Below are 18,628 nucleotides of genomic sequence, written 5' to 3' on the forward strand. Positions count from 1 at the left end.
ATGAGAGGAAAGACGACAAAGAGAGTGTGTATCCTTTCTCTCGCTCCTTCCGCTACCTTTGAGGGATGCTGCGACCAATCGAAACGCTACTAGCGCGGACCAAAATACCAGGCGTCGTAACAGGAGATCATCCAAATCAGGAGGTAGCTCTATCGATCCACTCTCTCACCATGTCTCGCTCACGCTAGTATGAGAAGATCTAACGCTCCTTTCTCTTATCACATGCTCTTATCATACGAGAGGAAAGATGACGAAGAGAGTGAGTATCCTTTCTCTCACTCTTTCCGCTACCTTTGAGGGATGCTGCGACCAATCGAAACGCTACTAGCGCGGACCAAAATACCAGGCGTCGTAACAGGAGATCATCCAAATCAGGAGGTAGCTCTATCGATCCACTCTCTCACTATGTCTCGCTCTCGCTAGTGTGAGAAGATCTAACGCTCCTTTCTCTTATCACATGCTCTTATCATATGAGAGGAAAGACGACAAAGAGAGTGTGTATCCTTTCTCTCTCTCCTTCCGCTACCTTTGAGGGATGCTGCGACCAATCGAAACGCTACTAGCGCGGACCAAAATACCAGGCATCGTAACAGGAGATCATCCAAATCAGGAGGTAGCTCTATCGATCCACTCTCTCACCATGTCTCGCTCACGCTAGTATGAGAAGATCTAACGCTCCTCTCTCTTATAGGGCGCTTGTCACATGCTCTTATCATACGAGAGGAAAAAGGACGAGGAGAGTGTATCTCTCTCTTTCCGCTACCTTTGAGGGATGCTGCGACCAATCGAAACGCTACTAGCGCGGACCAGAATACCAGGCATCGTAACAGGAGATCATCCAAATCAGGAGGTAGCTCTATCGATCCACACTCTCTCACCATGTCTCGCTCTCGCTAGTGTGAGAAGATCGATAGCTTTCTTATTGAGCGCTTATCACATCCTACGAGAGGAAAGACGACGAGCGGAGAATGGATGGATGACGCCTTTTCTCTTTTTTACCTTCTATGTTTCGGTGTTTTTGTTTTTCGTTCTCCATTTAAACTCCATTATTTTGTTTTATGTTTTATATATTATCAATTACACAGGTTTTCATTTAATTATTGTTTTACACTCTCTGTGTATGTGTTCATGTGTTTATTGTAATTCTTTTCTTTATTCTCTCTTTTCCACTTTAGCTTACAATTATGTTTAGGTTTCATTTCACTTATAATTTTCTTTTACCTTTATTCTATATATATATAATATTTCTGGCCCTGGCCTTTTCCACCTTTTCTTGCGGAAAATCGAGCGCAAAGGGAGCTGGAGAGGGGCTTTACTGTTATCCTCTTTATGCTTTCCTCTCTTTTTCGCTCTCTCGTGTCTCTCTTTCTTCGCTTGTGGCGTGTTTCTACGTTATCTATACCACCCCCTCCCCCCTCCCCCCCCCCATCGCACATGTTCGCTACATACTTAAACGCTACAATAAAAAGTAAAGCTGATCAATATCAATGTATGAATTCAGAATCGTAAATTGAACACAGTGTTTCCGGTTTAATTCTCTTGTTCTCTCACATGTTAGTTGTAGTTGTTGTTGCTGTTGCTGTTGCTGTTTGGTTTTTTTTTCTTCCTTTTATCTTTTCTTCTTGCGTCCTGTGCCGGCGCGCAGCATCTAAACGTCTGAGGGGAATTTGATTCCATTTTTGTTTCCATTTCTTTTGCGATGTTGGTTTGCTCTTGTTGATTCTTGTTTAAACTTTGTTTTTTTTTTTTGTATTTTTCTTTTTGTTTTTCTTCTTCTCGAGCGTTTACACTCCGCTCTTCCTCCTTGTGTTACTCTATTTATCTAGCATTGTTTTTAGTTTAGTTTAGTTTTTTTCCTTATTTCTCTTTTTTTCTTCAAACTTTGTTTTAGCATTTCCGATTCGCGCTCTATGTGCATTTGAGTAGTGTTTTGTTTAAGGGGGTTTTATGTTGTTTTTTTTACATGATTGCATTAAAGTTTTGCATTTTATATTAAATTTATGATTTCTTTTTTTTTTGTTTTGCTTTGCCTCTTTGCTTTTGCTTCGTTCTAATCAACCGCTTTTCGCTTTGTTTTCTGATTTTCTTTTCTTACAAGTGTGCAATTTAATGTTTAGCAGCATGCGTCGCGCGTGTAAAATGACATGGTTGGTTTTGATGAATACAACTACTTCTGTTGCCGTTTTTGATGTTTCATTTGGTTGTTGTTGTTTCTGTAGTGGTTTTAAGGCTAGAAAGCATTTCTTTTCCTTATTCGAGGCGCCCATCATACTCTCACCGTAAGAAGACTTATTTGCCAAACACACACAACATACACACACACACACCGCAAAAAACCGTACACACTGCCGCTGCACTCTCACATCCCAGTAGGCAGGGTTTGCCTCAAGGGATGGAAGGGTTACAGAAGAGAAATCGAAACAAAGCGTCGTTTTCGTTAAGTTAATTGTTCTAACTCTTTCTTAAACACGAAAGGAACATAGGGGAGCTTTCAGGAGCTTCCAAAAACGGAAAAGAAACGGCTGGTAACACACGCGGGTTAGAGGACAATAGGCTTTTTTCAAAGATCAAACTAATAGCACGTTTGTGTTTCCATCGCTTTCTCTTTCTCTCTTATTTATCTCTCTTTTTCCTACTTTTCTTTTTGTTTTATTATAAATTTTCTCTTATGCTTTGAATTACTTTATCGATGTTTTGGATCATCGGTTCCGTGCGTGATGCCTGTCTGTCTCTCGCTTCGGGGAGAGTTTTCTCCAACCCCCTAACGCAATTTGCTGACAACATTCGGCAATGTTGGTATTTTTGTTTGTTTTTGTTTTATTATGTATTTTTTTGTTTCGTTTTTACTACAAGTCCTTGCTGTTTACGAGGCAGTGTCATTTACATGTTTCTTCTTCTCTCTACAAGATACTGGAAGGAAATGGGAACCTGTTGCTGCTGCTGCTGCTGCTTCTGCTACCCGTTGCTACCTCGTTTGGTTTTGCAGTGATGGTCATTACATTGGAATCCGAAGGGTAAGGATAATTTACGCTTAAAAATACCATTTTTCCCCCTTCTTCAATGTGAGTGTTTTTATTTAAAACAAAAATGTGAATAAAAAATTGTTTATCAAATGGGATTTCTAGCATTGCCACTTGAAAGCAATTGAATGCGAAATCCATAAGGGAAAATTGGATAAAGTAAGTAGAACAACATACTTTTCCTCCATCTCTTCATTGTAAGTAATTAAATGAGCAAATAAAAGTAGGTCCAAGTGTGCTATGAATATAAACACACAGACACATGATCATTTTTCATCCACTTTTGCGAGTACTGTTGAGTTTACTTTGTTTACCTTTCTCTTTCACATCTTTCTTCAAACAGGAAACAAAATCCGCGGGCGAGGAAGCGAGAAAAGCTACATTTTGTTAGCAATGACCAGTATGTCACAGAGAGGAAGAGAGGAAAACAATGCATTGAAATTATTATTAAAAATAGAAAGTATGTTAAAACATAACACAAAACAAGTAAGTAAGAAAGATTAAAACAAAGAACGTAATTATTAAGATATTATAAACAATAGAAAAACGAAAAGAGTATGCAAAAAAGTAGAAAAAAAAACAAGAAAGTAATAGAACAAAAAAAAACAACTAATCAAACTGAAATATCATAATAGAGTAGGTAGACAAACTGGATATAAAGAGTGTAGCGCAGTAGTAGTATTAGTAGGTAGTTATTAACTTTGTTTTTCTTCTCTTCGTTTTAAGTGTAGTAGTTAAATAGTGAGATAGTAGATAGTACAGTAGTAGTATAGCAATAGAGTTTATAGATTTACACTAGCTTGTTTTCTCCTTATGTTTTTTCTTCTTCTTCATTTCACTTTCAAACAAATTTTCCCATTTTGCTGTTCTTAAACCGGATCTTAAAAACGAATCTTCCTTTCATACCTATTTCTTTTCGAATGTACTGTGTTCGTTTTGTTTAAAAAAAAAGCACTTTTAAAGCTGTTTATTTTTTTTTGTGTTTTTCGCTTAGCAGTTTGCGCTTTCCTTTTCCTCCCCGATTTGTGTGCCTTTTCCTTCTTTTTTCTTGTTTCCGTTTTCCATTGTTATTTTTTTTTTTGGTTTCTTTCTCATTTGCTAATAATCGTTTTCCCTTCTTTTTTTTGTGTCATTTTCTTAGAAGTTTCTTTATTATTATCGATGTTTTGCTTTTTCTCCTTCTCCTTCTGTTTTTTTTATCCTTTCAGGTTTTTCTACTTTTCTACTTCTCTCGTCCGTGTTTCTGCTCTAATTTTGGTCTAAAATGCACTACACACGTTGCCTTATGGTTTTTTTTTCTTTCGACGCGTTTTTCCTGCAAGTTCAAGGTGAAAATGAAAATAATCTCTGTCTCTCTCTTTCTCTCTATTCTACCCTTATTTCTTTGTTTCTTCATTCTTTTACTGCTTCGTTTTCTTTCTATTAGCAATGTGCGCCTACTTTGCTTCGTTGATCTGAATTCCGATTAGTTCAGGTAACCAAGTTTCTTCCTCAATTAGTAGCGTTAGTGCCCAATTGGTTGGTAGAAGGATTTGTTATACGAGGGAAAAACTGTTCAATCTTTGCTAAAGAAAGTCTCTCTCCACTTTTCACCGCTTTCTAAGCCTTCTTCTTCTGCCAGTACTGCCCCTAGCAGCAACGGAACAAAACCGAAGAAAGGAAAGATGGGAAGGGAAGGGAAAAGATCAGCACAAAATGTATTAGAAAACAATAAGAACACATAAACAGTACTCTGTTTTTTTTTTTGCTTTTTTTTCTTTTCTCTTCCTTTTTTTGTTTTTTTTTTTAACTATCCTACCATATCTTTTTCCATTTTTTTCTGTCTACTGGTTTCATTTGCGAGAGCGTTAGAGTTTTGCCTGTTTTCAGCTGTTTTTTTCTGTTTCACTTCCATTCTTCTTTTTTTTGCTGCTTTACTTATACATTCTTTCTAGCGATTTTTGTTTTAATTGTTTGTAAAAAATATATATATTTATGTATGCACTTATATGCTGTGTGACGTGATATATATATATTGTACATAAATTTTATTTATACCATACATGTATATAAGATTATAAGAGGAACGAACGGAAAACCAACAATCGGTTTGTAACTTATCTGTGTTTGTGTTTGTGTTTTTTTCCTTTCCTTTTTTTCTATTTTCTGCTTTCATTTATATGTAGATGTGTGTATATATATACACACCATAAAAACTAAGTAGGAAAATAACGTTCAAGTAAAGCTTATTTTGGCTTATTTACTATTACTACACCGCGGTTTGTCGTACATTTCTTCTCTCCTTAACCGTCTAACCTTAAAGGGACTTTTTAAATGTATGTGTGTGTGTGTCTGTTTCTTTCTTTTTTACTTCTTCTTGTTCTCTTAAACACTTACCGGGGTTTTTCTCTTTTTTTTTCTTTTACTCTATTCTACATCTCATCCTTATTCCCACTATACCTTACAGTTTACACGACTTATTTACTACTCTGTTCTCGGTTCTGTGTGTTCTTCTCTGTTACCCCCTTTCTGCTGCTTATTGTTTCTAACTTTAATGTAGAGTTTTCTGCTTTAATAAGTAATTCTGTATATGTATGCATTTCTTCTGTACATATGTATTTCTTCTGTTTGTTTAGCTTCTGTTTTTTTTCAGTTCTAGGAGGGGGTGGTTCCTTTTTTTACCAATTTTCTACATACTTCAGCTTCAAAAACGAACACAATGCAATGAGTGGATGTGAAGGTGTGTGTGTTCTTTTTTTTTCTTCTTTTTTATACCTTTTTCTAGCAAAATGTTTCTACCACGTTTGGAATAAATCTTCCATTTTATTGTTTGTGTGTGGGTGTTTTTTTTAATTTATATATTACCTTCTCTAGTTTAGGTTTTTACACGCTTTGCTTTTCTCTTCCATTTTCTTATCTTATTTCTTACCGTTTCTTCCCACTTACACTTATATGGCTTATACATATGTTTTGCTCCTCTCTCCTTTTCTCTTTATGCAATTTGCTTCTCTCTCCTTCTTCTTTACTAGTAATTTCTGCAATTTGCAGCTTTTGTTTGCGGCGCACCTCTTCACACCCTCATCCTCCTCCTCCTTCACGGCACATCCTGTATGGCTGTAGCAATTACCGGAACAAATCCACCCAAACACACACACACACACACACACACACACACACACATATATATATAAAGAAAAAACAATAGAAAAAAAAATGCATCCCAAAAACGTCCACACACCAAGCCAAGTGACTTCTACAAAAGCCATTCCAGCCTAAGTAAACGGGGTTTCTACTCTCGCTCCTTTTTTGTTTATATATTATACATACAACAAAAAGAAGAGGCCTCCAATGGTAACAAGTGATACAGAGAGTGTGTGTGTGAGAGAAAGAGCGAGTTGATATAGCGAGTGCGACGCCCCTGCAGCAGCAGTACCAGCAGCATCAGGCTTGTCGAACACCACTTTCGCACTGGTTGAGTAGTATTATTAGTTTGTTTGCAGCATTCGCGCCCACAAGCTGTCGCTTCGTAGTAATAGTAATAGGCAGTAACGGTTCAACACTTCCCTCATCATGTCGATCATGTATGTGATCCTCTCTACTGTTTTGTGATCTAAAGTTAACTGTTGTTAATCCTGCGCAACTGTAAAATCATACTAAAGTCGTAAGACGTAATCCTTTCTCTCTCTTTCTCACTCTCTCTCTCTTTCTATCTCTCTCTCCCTCTCTCTTTCTCTCTCTCTTATCTTTTCTATCCCTCTCTAATCTTCTCTCTCTCTGGAAGTATTATGTATCTCTCTTCGCTTCCTAACGCCTTCATAAGTCCGCTGTTTGTTGCTGTGTTGTTCTAGTTGCAGTTGGTTTGAGGTTCTGGTGTATTGCTGTCTTTTTTTCAGTGCATTTATAGTGCCAGGGAAGGAGAAGCAGCCGGGGACGCACTGTGCGTGTGTGGGGTCCGGGTGTATAGGTGTGGTTTTTGGCCTAGACTAGACTAATATGCTACCTAGAGGGCGCTCGCGGTTCTTCGGTTCATCTTGTTTGCTCTTGTTCGCTGCTGTGTTGCTGTATGTATATATGAGTGAGGTTTGCACGCTTGTTTTTCTTTCTTTTTCTTTCCTCTTCCCGTTTCTGTTTTGTTGTGTCTGTATATAAATAGATTGGGCTTCATTTTCTTTTTCACAATTTGCAAAAAATTGCCCTTTCTTTTACATTCTTTTTTTCCTCCGTTTTATTTTTTCGCGCGCTTAGTGTAATTGTATTGGCAGTTTTCGGTTCATTTTTCATTCCCATGGTCTTGTCCGTCTTTTTGTTGTAGTTTCAATTTTTCTTTGCAAACAGAAGTGAGGTTTTTATTTGCGTTTCTTCTTCTTCATTTTTCTATGCTTTTTTGCATCTTTCTTACTTTCCCGTTTTCTCTTACAATAATCGTTCTGTACACGTTGCTACTTTACAATTGCTCCACAGCACTTCAAGTGTGAGGTACCATACCAGCTACCGGGACCGGGAGTGGAAGAAGAGTTTCGCGTTTTGCATTTTTTGTTTTGCGCTGCAACAAATATTGGTGTTACTCAAGAGACTCAAAGTTTAGAAAGCAAATCCCCCCTGCTGCCTCCTCTTTCACGGACACACACACACGCACACACTTTTCTACGTAGAAAATAACAATGCTAGAAACTAAAAGGAAAACGAAAACGCTAAACCACACAAAAACAAACGAAAACGTAAATTTCAATGCGAAAATTACACCCAGTCGTGGACACTGTACGCGGTTAACTACTACGCTTGTGACGACTGTGGTGGTGTGCTGGTGGTGGTGGTGGTGGTGCTCTGGCCACTGGCACCGGCCGGTCCCGTCCCGGTCTGTCCCTGTTGGCTTTGCGCCTGCGATCGCACAAAGTCGATCTGCGCGTAGGTGAAGGCGGCACAGCGCACCGGTTGCTGCTGCTGCTGCAGACCGGCCGCCGTCGTCGGACTAGGGCTGGAAGAGTCGATCGAGGTGCGCGCTTCGTTCGACCCGGGCAGTGGTTCGTCGACGTCCATCTTGGTAACCGGTGCGGCGGCACTGCTGGTCGCTGCGGGCGTTGTCGCAGCGGCCGCCGCCGCCAGCAGCATCATCGTGCCGGGTGCAAACGGTGAGGCAGCGACCGTTTGCTTACCACTGCTGCTGCTGCTGCACGGTGGCAGATCGAGACTAGCGTAGTGCAGCTCACGCTCCGAGCTGACGGACGGTGGGCGGGAGACAATGTGCGGATCGGTTATCGAGCTGACCGAATCCGGACGCGAACCGGGCACACTCGGGGGGCTGGTGGTGGTACTGCTGCCCACCACCATGGCGAGCGCCGTGCTCGAGGCGGACGGGCTTTGGTTTTTGCTTTCGCACAGCGTCGACGTGGACGAGGCGGACGATGAGGTAGCTGATATGACGGGCAGCCGCTCGCTGTTGGCCGAGCTGGGCCGCGTGCTGCCGGCAGCGGTGGTGCTGCTGTGGGACGCCGCACCGGGGGTGGACGGGCCGGCCGGTGTACCGATTGGCCGGCCGATCAGCTCACTGTTGACGCTGTTCGGGCGCGTCCCGGTAGAGATGCTGCGCTGCAGCGGGGCCATCTGCTGCTGCTGATGCTGCTGCTCGGTGAAGCTAAACGCTGGTTCACCCGTCCGTCGGCCAAGGTTGAGCGCTTTCGGCGAGTTGGCGGTAGCGTGTGGTACCGCCTTGCTTTGCAGCAGCAGTTCCGCGTCCTGCGACGAAGCGATCGGTTTGAAGCCCATCTGTGGGCTGGACAGGAGCAGCGTGGATTTGCGGGCAACCAGCACCGGTGGAGTGATGCTTCCCACTGCGCTCGAGCCCGGCGGGACGACACCGGCCGGTGATAGACTTGCGCCTCCCATCGAGCCCATCGACGTGGTGGAGAGTTTGCGCGAGCTGGCCGGGTTCATGAGCGCATAATCGCCCGCTCCATCATCGTCGATGCTGCTGCGGGTTCGACTCTGTGCCGACGGCAACACGTTCAGCGGCATGATGCTCGCCGGTGGCGCCACATCGCCGCTGATCGGCGGTGTCGCCGGGCAGTAGTTGACGTAGTCGGGCTGGTTTGCCACTAGCTGCAGCTTGCTGAACGATCCCGAGCCCCGATTGCTCCCGGTGGAAAGCTTGCGAATGGCGGGCGAGAGTTCTGTTTGCGCCTGCTGAAGCTGCTGCTGCTGCTGCCGGCCCAGACTCAGTTCGGCATAGTTTTGGCTCAAATCGTCCAGCGACTCGCCGCCCATCGGTTCGTCCTGGGCCGGCGCGAACGGTTTCGTGGGGCTCGCCGGGCTGAACGGGAAGATGGTGGGCTGGCTGCCGGAAGGTGTCACGATGCCACTGTCGCGCGAGTCACACCGCGCCCGCTCGGGAGTGGTTTCCGCCGGCTTCGACGGGCTGAAGCCGATCGAGCCGCTCTGCTGTCCCGTCGTCGTTTGGATCGGTGCCTGTGCCGCCAGCGGCAGATGCTGCTGCAGTGCCACAATCATCGCGGACTGGTGGTGCGGATGGTGGACCGATTTGCGCGCATCCGGATGCTGCCCCAGCGGCAGATAGTTGGGGATGTTGGCGCCCGCCTCCACCTTCGATTCGCCGCTCAGATCGAGCCGGCATTTGCCCGCACCCGGTTGGATGGTGATCGGTGCGGAGTACGTGCGCGATGCGTCCTCCGACTGGGAGCCGCTGCCACACGACATGTTCATGTAGTCGTCTCCCCCGTTCGTTGGCACGGTACGGGCGGACGAGGTGGCAGAGGAGGAGGCGGAGGAAGAGACGGGCCCGGCCGCCGTCACCGGGCCGTGATGGTTCCAGGACATCTCCATGTAGCCGTCCGGCGGTGCGCTGGACGACTCGAGCAGCGGCTCCTCGTCCGGTCCGTGCATCTTCTCCTCCTCGCTGCCGCTCGCCTCGCCCAGCGAGCTGATCATTAGCGGCGCCATGTTCAGGTAATCTTCCGAAGGTACTTTCGTAGCAGTGGTGGTGGTCGACGCGGCGCTGGCAGTTCGCTTCTGCTCCTTCTGCGCCACCGCCGCCCGGGGGTACATTTCGAGGTAGTTGTTGTTGTTGTTGTTGCTGCTGCTGCTGTGCGCACTGCCCGCACCGTCGGCCGGCTGTTTCGCGTGGTGCTGGATCTGGATGGGGGAGCTGGTCGCAATGCTGGCGGCAGCCGGACAGCAGTCGGGCTCGTCGCGCCCACCGCCGCCCGGTGTCATGTTCAGGTAATCGTTCTCCTCCGACTGGGAGTTGAGCCGACCGGGGCGCATCTCGACGTAGCCCGAGGACGTCGCCCCCTGGCCCCTTGCTCGCTGCTCCTCCTCGTTGTTGTTGCCGGACATGTCGAGATAGTCCTCCATGCCCGACGGTTCGCTGCTCCTCGTCGACGGTCGCGCCGGCTGCTGCCGTGGCGACGAATAATCAATCTCCATCAGATCGCTCATCCGCCCGTGGGAACCGCCGTGCGAGGGTGGCTTGCCGCCACCGGCCCCGTCCGGCAGCAGCGATCCACTGCCCGACTTCCGGCCCATACTGCTACCCCCAGCGCTACCACCACCGGCCAGCTCATCCATCGGCAGCGTGTCCCCGATCGAGGCACCGTAGCTGCCCGCGTGCGAAATGCTGCTCGTACTGCTCGAGCTATTGTTGTTGCTGCTCTCCAGCATGCTGCCCTGCGAGCTGGTCGACGCAAACGACACAATGACGGGCGCCGCCGAGTATCCCTTGTACACGTCCGAACAGCGGGGCACCTTGGCGCGCGAACCGACGGAAAATGCGCGCTGCCGCGAGCTGGCCGACCCGCCGGCCGACGATCCGCCCACCGAGCTTTCGCCCGAGCTGAGCATCTCCACGCGCAGCTTGCGCTTGATCAGCTCCGGCCGGCTGCCGACCGAGTACGTCCGGAACGGGCGATCGTTCACCTCGTGCTCGTCGCTCTGCCCAATGTACGCCGGCACTTTCTCGAGCGACAGGCGCAAATCGGCCGACGGGGTGCCGGACGTGATGCTGCAGCTCGAAGCGGCCGACGACATGCCACCGCCACCGATGATGCTGCTGCCTGCGTTGTTGCTGGCGGCCGTTGCGTTCGAGAGCCGGCTGCTGGTGCCACCACCGTTAAGCGTCGGGTCCATCAGCATGTACTCTTCCGTGGGTGGTGCGGCTGGTGCTGCCGCTGCCGTGCGGGGCATACTCATCGGCACGTACCCGTCCACGATGTCCTCCGCCAGACTAGACGCACGGCTGTGTGCACTCGAGCTGGAGCAGAGCCTGCAAGAAAAGAAACAAAATTAGAGAAGGTGTTCACCCTTCTGAAGTGGAGCGTTTTGCTTTGCTTACCCGCGGGAAAAGTCCGCCACCGGGGACATGGCCATGTAGCAGCTGCCGGACGGGTCGCCGGGCGAGCTGCCGCTCGGGCTGCACATCTCCATGTACGCGCTGCCCTCGACCGAACCGACCGTCGACGGGGGCGCTGGGCTGCCGCCGCGCCGCGCCGCCTGCGATATGGGAAGCGAGAGGGAATTATGATGCGGGTGGCCAACTCTGCCTACTGCGCTACTACTACTACTGCCGGCGAGGATGGGCGTGGCGTTGCTGGTAGGTGCAGCAGTGTGATGCGTCTGCTGGCCGTTATCGGGTTCACAAGGACAGTTTTGGGGGTATTGTTTGTGGAAAAGAAGCATTCCACGGGACAGGACAGAGCAAAAACAAACGGAAGGGTTTGGAGGGGAAGAAATGGGGGTCAGGAATGAAAAGGAGAGAGCCAAAAAGAGAGAAGAAGCCAATTAGGAACACGGTTTCAATTTTGAGTGTGTCAATTTTGAATTTAATTTGGAATGTTCACAGCAGGCAGTGTTGTAGTGGTGGGAGCTCGGAATTGGACCTACTCGATTCCGGGTTCAGAATCGATTTTGGAGTCGATTCCGATGCTGGAACCGATTCCGATTCCGGAGCCGATTTCGGAATTGACTCCGGAGCCGATTCCGGAGCCGATTCCGGAACCGATTCCGGAACCAATTCCGGAACCAATTCCGGAGCCGATTCCGGAACCAATCCCGGAGCCGATTTCGGAACCAATTCCGAAGCCGATTCCGAAACCAATTCCGGAACCAATTCCACAACCAATTCCGGAGCCGATTCCGGAACTAATTCCGAAGCCTATTCCGAAACCAATTCTGGAACCAATTCCGGAAACTGATTCTGCACCTACTATCTGGAATCGATTCCAGAAAACTTCGGAGCTAGTCGGAATCGATTCCGACGAAATCTTCGTTTTTCCCATCACTACACCCTGCTGGCTGTGGTTGATGAACGGGGTTAGCGATTACACACGAGACGGGGAAGGATCGGATGGGGACTGACCGGAAATGCGCGCGTTCAATGCCTACGCACGATCTTCCCTAAAACTGTCGAAAAACGCACAACACTTACCGGCACTGCGAAGTCATCGTGCTGGGAGATGCCGCAGCCTGCTGCGCTCAGATCGATGTGGCCGTAGTCCTTGATGAACTCTTCCGAGTTTTCCTCCGGTATCGAGCAGCCCGAGTTGAGTTGACTGCAAAGAGCGAACGTAACAAAGGGTGGACAGAGAAAAGAGGGAGGGGTCAAATGGAGAATAAAAAGGGGCTCAAATTCGAAGAAAGCAACGAACGACATCACACAACACACTTTGATTCGCCCATCTGTGCAAATTGGTCGTTTCGTTGTAGCGCACTCACTTAATGACCTTAGGATAGCCCTGGCCTTCATCGGGCGTCAGCGAGCCGGTGATGAAGCTGTCCGTCGACTCGTCGATGCTAAGCGACGAACCGTCCGAACCGGTCGAGTAGGTGGCCGGCGGCGGCGGGCTGAGCGGGGACGAGTTGACCGGCGGGCTGTGGCTGTGGCTGATGTGCACCGAGTGTGGCCGGTTGCTGCTCGGAATCATGCGAGGCGGTGGCATGCTGCCACTGTTCAGCATCAGCTGATGGTGGTGCTGCTGTTGTTGCTGCTGGTTTAGGAGGTGTTGTTGTTGCTGCTGTTGCTGGTGTGGCATCGTTTCGCTAGTCGTTCGATTTCGCGATGGAAGACTGTCGCAGCGTTCGCGCGCAATGGCAACACCTGCGGGTGGAGGGGTTTGAAGAGAGAGAGAGAGAGGGTGCAACGATGGAAAAGAGAGAAAGAGAGCGATTAGTGTACGGGTTGGGCGATACCAGTGTTGTCCTGGTTGTGATTTGGAGTGAGTGAGTTCACAACAAAATCAATCAGGGTAGCATAGAAGGGAGGAATTTAAATTTTGTTTTTTTTTTTAGAGAGGAAAAAAGCCAAAAGTGGAAAAGAGGGTTCGTCGCCTGCTACGACGCGGTTGATTTTGCGATGTAAGTAAACCAATATAGAATCTTCTTACAGAGTACACTTAAGTAATATGCACAATATGGATAATGGAGGTTTCGCATTCGCAGGGAGAGATGCAGCTGAGAGCACTGTTTATTTTTGACATGCAAAACACAACAAACGGGAGCATACAGAAAGATCGAAAAAAAAGGGTAGTGGAAAGGAGAGAGGGTATTTTTCTCGGGTGGTGGTGATGGTGCGCAGGCAGTTTTACGTGCAATTGGCGTGGGCTTGGTGGCCCTCTACAGCTCAAAAACAACTCAAAAACAAACTTATCACACACAGCTTTAGGCCGCCAGGATTTTGTGATGGATTTTTTGTGTATGGGATATTAAACACTCTTTTTTAAGGATAATGAGCCAAAATAAAAGCCAATGAAGTACACTGTCCTAATGCCGATAAGAATGATGTGGATGGGTGAGTTGATTCATGATTTTGTGCGCAACTATGACCAATAAATAAGCAATTCCGAGCAAGCAAATGTGTTGTGTTTTCTCCCACTATTTCCCCTGCACTTCTAAGCGCAATGTGTATGCGTGTGTATCGAGGTGTGTAATGCAATGCTGATCCCTTTCCGTCCGTCCGTCCGTCCGGATCTGGGGATCCAGCGCTTAATTCGATTACGATAAGCTTACGGCGTCGCTGAGCGCAACCGGTATGTGACGTTTAAAGTAGGATTGGTGGTGGTACCAGGCATGCGCCACATGGTTTAGTCGCTCAAATTGGATTTTGTTCCACGAAATGTGCCAAATCGATTATCACAGAAAGATGAGTTTAATTCCCTCCACACGGAAAGGGGCAGGACGACGGCTGTGTGGCTGTGTAATCCGATTACAAGCGTATTACACACAGCGCGACAGCGGGTTTGGAGAGTCGTCATAATCCAATGGTGATGAGAATTTGTAATTTGTTTTTTTTTTAAGTTAAGTTACATTGTAACAAGAATGTAAGAATGATTTGTTTCATTAACTTAGACAGTTGCCAGACTTTCTCGATTCTGTGTGACATTAGAGAGCGACTGTATCATAATAAAGAGTACAACAGAGTCAAGAAAGTCTGTGAAAACCTCACAGAAAGTCCTAAAAAGGACAATTTGATGAGTCAAAAATAAGAAAAAAAGATGAAAAACAAATAGTTTTAAGGAAAACAATCAAAAATAAAAAAAAATGTGGTCTAAAAATACAAACAAGTAACAAAAATAACCAAATGTTTTTTTTTCTAACACAAACAGATCAAAAAGACATTTTAAACAAACAGAACAAAATGCTAATAACAAAATCAAAGCACTCAAAACTACCTATAATTGTGTGTTTGGTGTACGAAAAAAAAGTGTTTGGCATTCAATAATAATATTTAAAAAGAAACAAAAATGAATGAAAACAAGAGAATAGAATTGAAAACATAACAGAATCATTAAATAAAGACATCAAAATGCAAAAGAAAAGAAGAAACTAAAAACAGGTAAAAGGTATACCGACAAAGAGAGAAATTAGACAGAAAGAATAAATTTAAAAAAAAAAACAAAAAAAAGGAAGGAAACGCAAGAGGCAAAATCATGTGGTGTGAAACAAAATACATACTCCTGCTGATCGTACCGCTGGCAGTGCGGCCAGCGCTCAGGCGGCGCAGCGCCGCCGGCGAGGAACCGTTCGTGCTCTTATGGGAACTAGAGGTGGTGGTGGTGATGGTGGTGGTATTGGTGGTGGAATTGCTACTAATGGCCTGAAGGCAATTGCTACCGATACTGCACTGCGACTGCGAGGGACTACTACAACTACAGCAGCCACCGTTCGAGGAGGCGGACCCGCGGCCCTCCGCCATCATCGCCATCTTCAGCCCTAGCAGACCGATCTTGCCAGCGGACAACGTGGTGCCTGGGGAGGAGGCGGACCCGGACCCAGACCCAGCCGAGGAGGTGGACGCATGCTGCTGCAGATTGCTGCTGCGCAGCAGCCGGCTGATCAGCGTCAGCTGACTGCCCGCCGGCAGCGCAGGTGGTAGCGGTGGTTCCGGCGTCTCCTCGCCCGCCGGCTTCTTCAGATCCATCGGCAGGTAGCGCTGATCCTCGATAATGCTCTCCATCGAGCTGCGCGACGGGACGAGGCTTGCGAACGGCTGCGGTCCTTCCGGCGACAGCTCGTACTGGTGGCGATGGGGCGGCGACGTGCAGAGCACATCCGACACGGGCGGTGACCATCCGCCTCCCCCGTTCGGACCACCGGCGTGCATCGGACACTGCGCACTACTGCACCCGATCGACGCGAAGGCTGGTGGTGGTGGTGCGGGCAGGTACGCCGACGATGATTTCCGGTGGTTCGATGCACCGGCAGCGGAGGAACAGTGCGGCTGCTGCAGATGATTGTAGTGCGAGAGTGAGGAAGGGGCGTGATGGTGGGGCTGCCACCATCCGCCACCACCCTGCCGGTAGTGTTCGGCCGTCAGGCGAATGGCCGACTCTTCGGTCAGGGGCAGTGAGCGGGTACGATGGTGCACCGGCTGGATCGTCCCGGTGCCGGCGCACGAGGCGGACGATGACGACAGCGACGTCGAGAGCGTGACAATGTGCTGCGAACCGCCGGTGGCGGAAGGAAGCAGCCCACCCTGCGTACCGGCAGCGACGGCCGCAACGACGCTGCACTGGGAGGAGGACCGGACGCTACTACCACTACCGCCGGAGTGCGCATGGAGTGCGCCCAAATGATGCGTATTGCTATGAGGGGAATGGCCTAACATGGGAGCGCTTGGCAATGATAAAGCTCTTTGATGGAACACCACCCCGGCTGTGGCGGATGCGGATGTAACTGCGGATAGAGAGACAAACAAGGAGAGAGAGAGAGAGAGATAGTACACACGGGAATTTTCAGACGGGTTTGCTGCGCGCAAAGCGAGCTTTTGTTGCGGTTCAAGGTGTTCTGTGAGTGTCTCTGCGTGTCTCCAATGTCCAAAGTATACACGGAGGGTCATGTGTATATGTTTTTTTCCAATTCGTCACTAAGTCGCTGATAGGTATAAACAGGGCGATTAGTATTGGAAGGATGGCCCAAGGTGGTTACATACAAAGGTGGGCAATATTCACATAGAAGGAAGGGGAAAATTCACGCTTCACGCACGTTAGTAGAAGTGTGGTGAAGTTGTGTTGTGTGTGGTCGAAACACGTTGCTTGTCTTTAGTGTCGTCTTGACAGTAGAAAATTAGCAGTCGATCGTTAAATTCGTTTTGAACAGTTTTAAACAGTAAATACAACTACATTTACCAGTCAGTTTACAGTCTAACGTAAAATATAAAAGAACAATGTTAAAAGGAATGTTTAGAAATGTGTAAATCAACAAATTTCAGAATTTATATTGAATAAAAATATATATATTCAAGCAAAACGGGCTTTCCTAAGCGCCCGTAGGTATGCAATTTAATGTTTATTTGCTATCATTGAGTAGTATTAGTTTGGTAACGAGATATTCGTGAACAAAATGTTAATTAAACATAGATCAATCTAATTGAGCACATTGCATTTCTTGAGCTAAACGCCGGGAGGTATGCAAACCACGAATAGAAATGCGCTTAATATGCACCTTTTATCATTAAACATTTACTTTTGCTTTGAGAATTGCTTAATAAAAGAGTTATTATTAATTTAAATTTAAAAATTAGTAAAAAATGAGAGAATGTGTCATTTCATTTGTTCGTAAAAGTATAATTTTCCATTAGTTTTATGGCTCAAAAGTCGTATAAGTGTTTAAGTAGTGTGTCCAGTATCTCTTCTGCAGAACGTCTCACTGTCGTCAAACATGTGAACAACGGTTCTGGCAGCAACACTGTCCGTGTTTCTCCGTTCGGTTCATGGCGTTTTGCAAACCGTAATGATGATGGGTTAATGGGGAAGAAATCGTTAGTGCTACACAAACATCAGTAGAGAGAAGCGGTAGTACATCCGAGCATGGAAGAGATTAATTCACGCCGTTTGGGGGTTTCGAGGGTTAGTAGTTAGAGCTTGACGAGAGCCCAGCTCTGTTGGTTGTGGTTTTGTAGCGGGTAAATAGGGTTATAATTTTCAATGATCATCATCGCAGCAGCAGCTGCGACTGTGTTCATTCGTCACTCCAAGGGTAAGCATCTTTTATACAGCACAGATAGGTAAGAGAAAGTGAGAGACAGCATGTTATAAGCGAGTAAGCTAAGTAGTGTAAGCCTTTTTTGCTCCCCACACACGCACGTCAGTGAAACAACTTGATTAATGAGCTTTCGACGGGCTGGATCAGATTGGATCTTCCGGTGGAGCGCGCGAGCAGTCGTCCGAATTGAAGAGTGTTATCCTTATCCGCCCTATCTATCAGGTGTCACCCGTAGGAGGACGTTCTTTCTAAGTCCACTTTACATCCCCTTTTTTCCGCCGTCCGGTAGTGGTAAAAGGAGAACCACAACAGGCCACGTGAGAGTTTGTGTGCTGGATAGGTTCGTCGCCATCGTCGCTATCCTCTCGTCGTGGTCGTCGTCTTCGATTCGGTACGGTTAGAATTTCTGATTATCTCTACTCTAATTAGTTTAGTTAACAGGAGTGATTACTAGGTGGAAATTTACGATTATCGTTCGCGGTTCGCTTCCCGAGACACACCTCTCTCTCTTTTAGCGCAAAAGGGCACACACACGAAGGAGGGGTTTTGTTCCTTTTTGTTTTGCTCTTGTTTTAGCGTGTGTCGTTCCCATTCTATATGCCGCCCAGGGGGCGCTGCTGTATCGTCTTCCGCAAACTATAACCCGGTCGATGGTTGCGCCTAGGGTTGTGATTATGTTTTTTTGCGTTTTCGTTTTCATTACTTGCATCACTGCACTCCGCGCTTCCGTCCGCAGTGGCTCTTCTCCCTCCTTACTCATCCTCGCTAGAGTTCTTCTAATGGACCGGAGGAGAGTGTGTGCTTTGCGTGGGCTTCCGCAAACTCGCCCGAGAACGAGTCGCGGGTCCGTGGATATTGTGTCGAGAGGTCCTCCCTGTGCCGCTCATAAATAATCTTTATGAGGTTCGTATTTCAGCCGACCGCATTATATGTCCGACATTAGGTGTCCGTGTGCGCGCGTCTGCAGCGTGTACACCAGCAGCACATGGGGGTGGGTGTTTAGTTTTGCTTTCGTTGCAAGACACCACATTATGGCTGGGGGGGATGAGCACAACACGCGAGATGATGATCTTTTCCATGCTGGCTGAAGGAACCTATTCACCTGTGTGCGGTCCCCAGTCGGCCGGTCGGCTACAGTATTT

At 47.2% G+C, this 18,628-nt stretch overlaps 1 protein-coding gene across 12 annotated transcripts in view; it reads right to left on the reverse strand.

The window, feature by feature from the left end:
* Positions 1 to 1,121: 1,121 nt before the first annotated feature.
* The window catches only part of LOC5668075 (insulin receptor substrate 1), a 216,589-nt gene continuing 199,082 nt past the window's right edge, over positions 1,122 to 18,628 (reverse strand). For 5 of the 12 annotated variants that reach the window (XM_061659755.1, XM_061659756.1, XM_061659757.1 and 2 more), the window contains exons 8-12: positions 14,958 to 16,178; positions 12,723 to 13,104; positions 12,436 to 12,559; positions 11,344 to 11,501; positions 1,122 to 11,274 (exon numbers count right to left, since the gene is read on the reverse strand). In XM_061659755.1, the coding sequence (XP_061515739.1) occupies positions 7,773 to 11,274; positions 11,344 to 11,501; positions 12,436 to 12,559; positions 12,723 to 13,104; positions 14,958 to 16,178 (5,387 nt within the window). In that variant the 3' untranslated portion in view covers positions 1,122 to 7,772. Of the gene's footprint in view, positions 11,275 to 11,343; positions 11,625 to 12,435; positions 12,560 to 12,722; positions 13,105 to 14,957; positions 16,179 to 18,628 lie in introns of all 12 variants that reach the window. The other 7 variants (XM_061659766.1, XM_061659762.1, XM_061659767.1 and 4 more) reach the window with 3 other exon arrangements.

The sequence above is a fragment of the Anopheles gambiae genome, chromosome 3 (assembly GCF_943734735.2).
Source record: "Anopheles gambiae chromosome 3, idAnoGambNW_F1_1, whole genome shotgun sequence".
Taxonomy (NCBI): domain Eukaryota; kingdom Metazoa; phylum Arthropoda; class Insecta; order Diptera; family Culicidae; genus Anopheles; species Anopheles gambiae.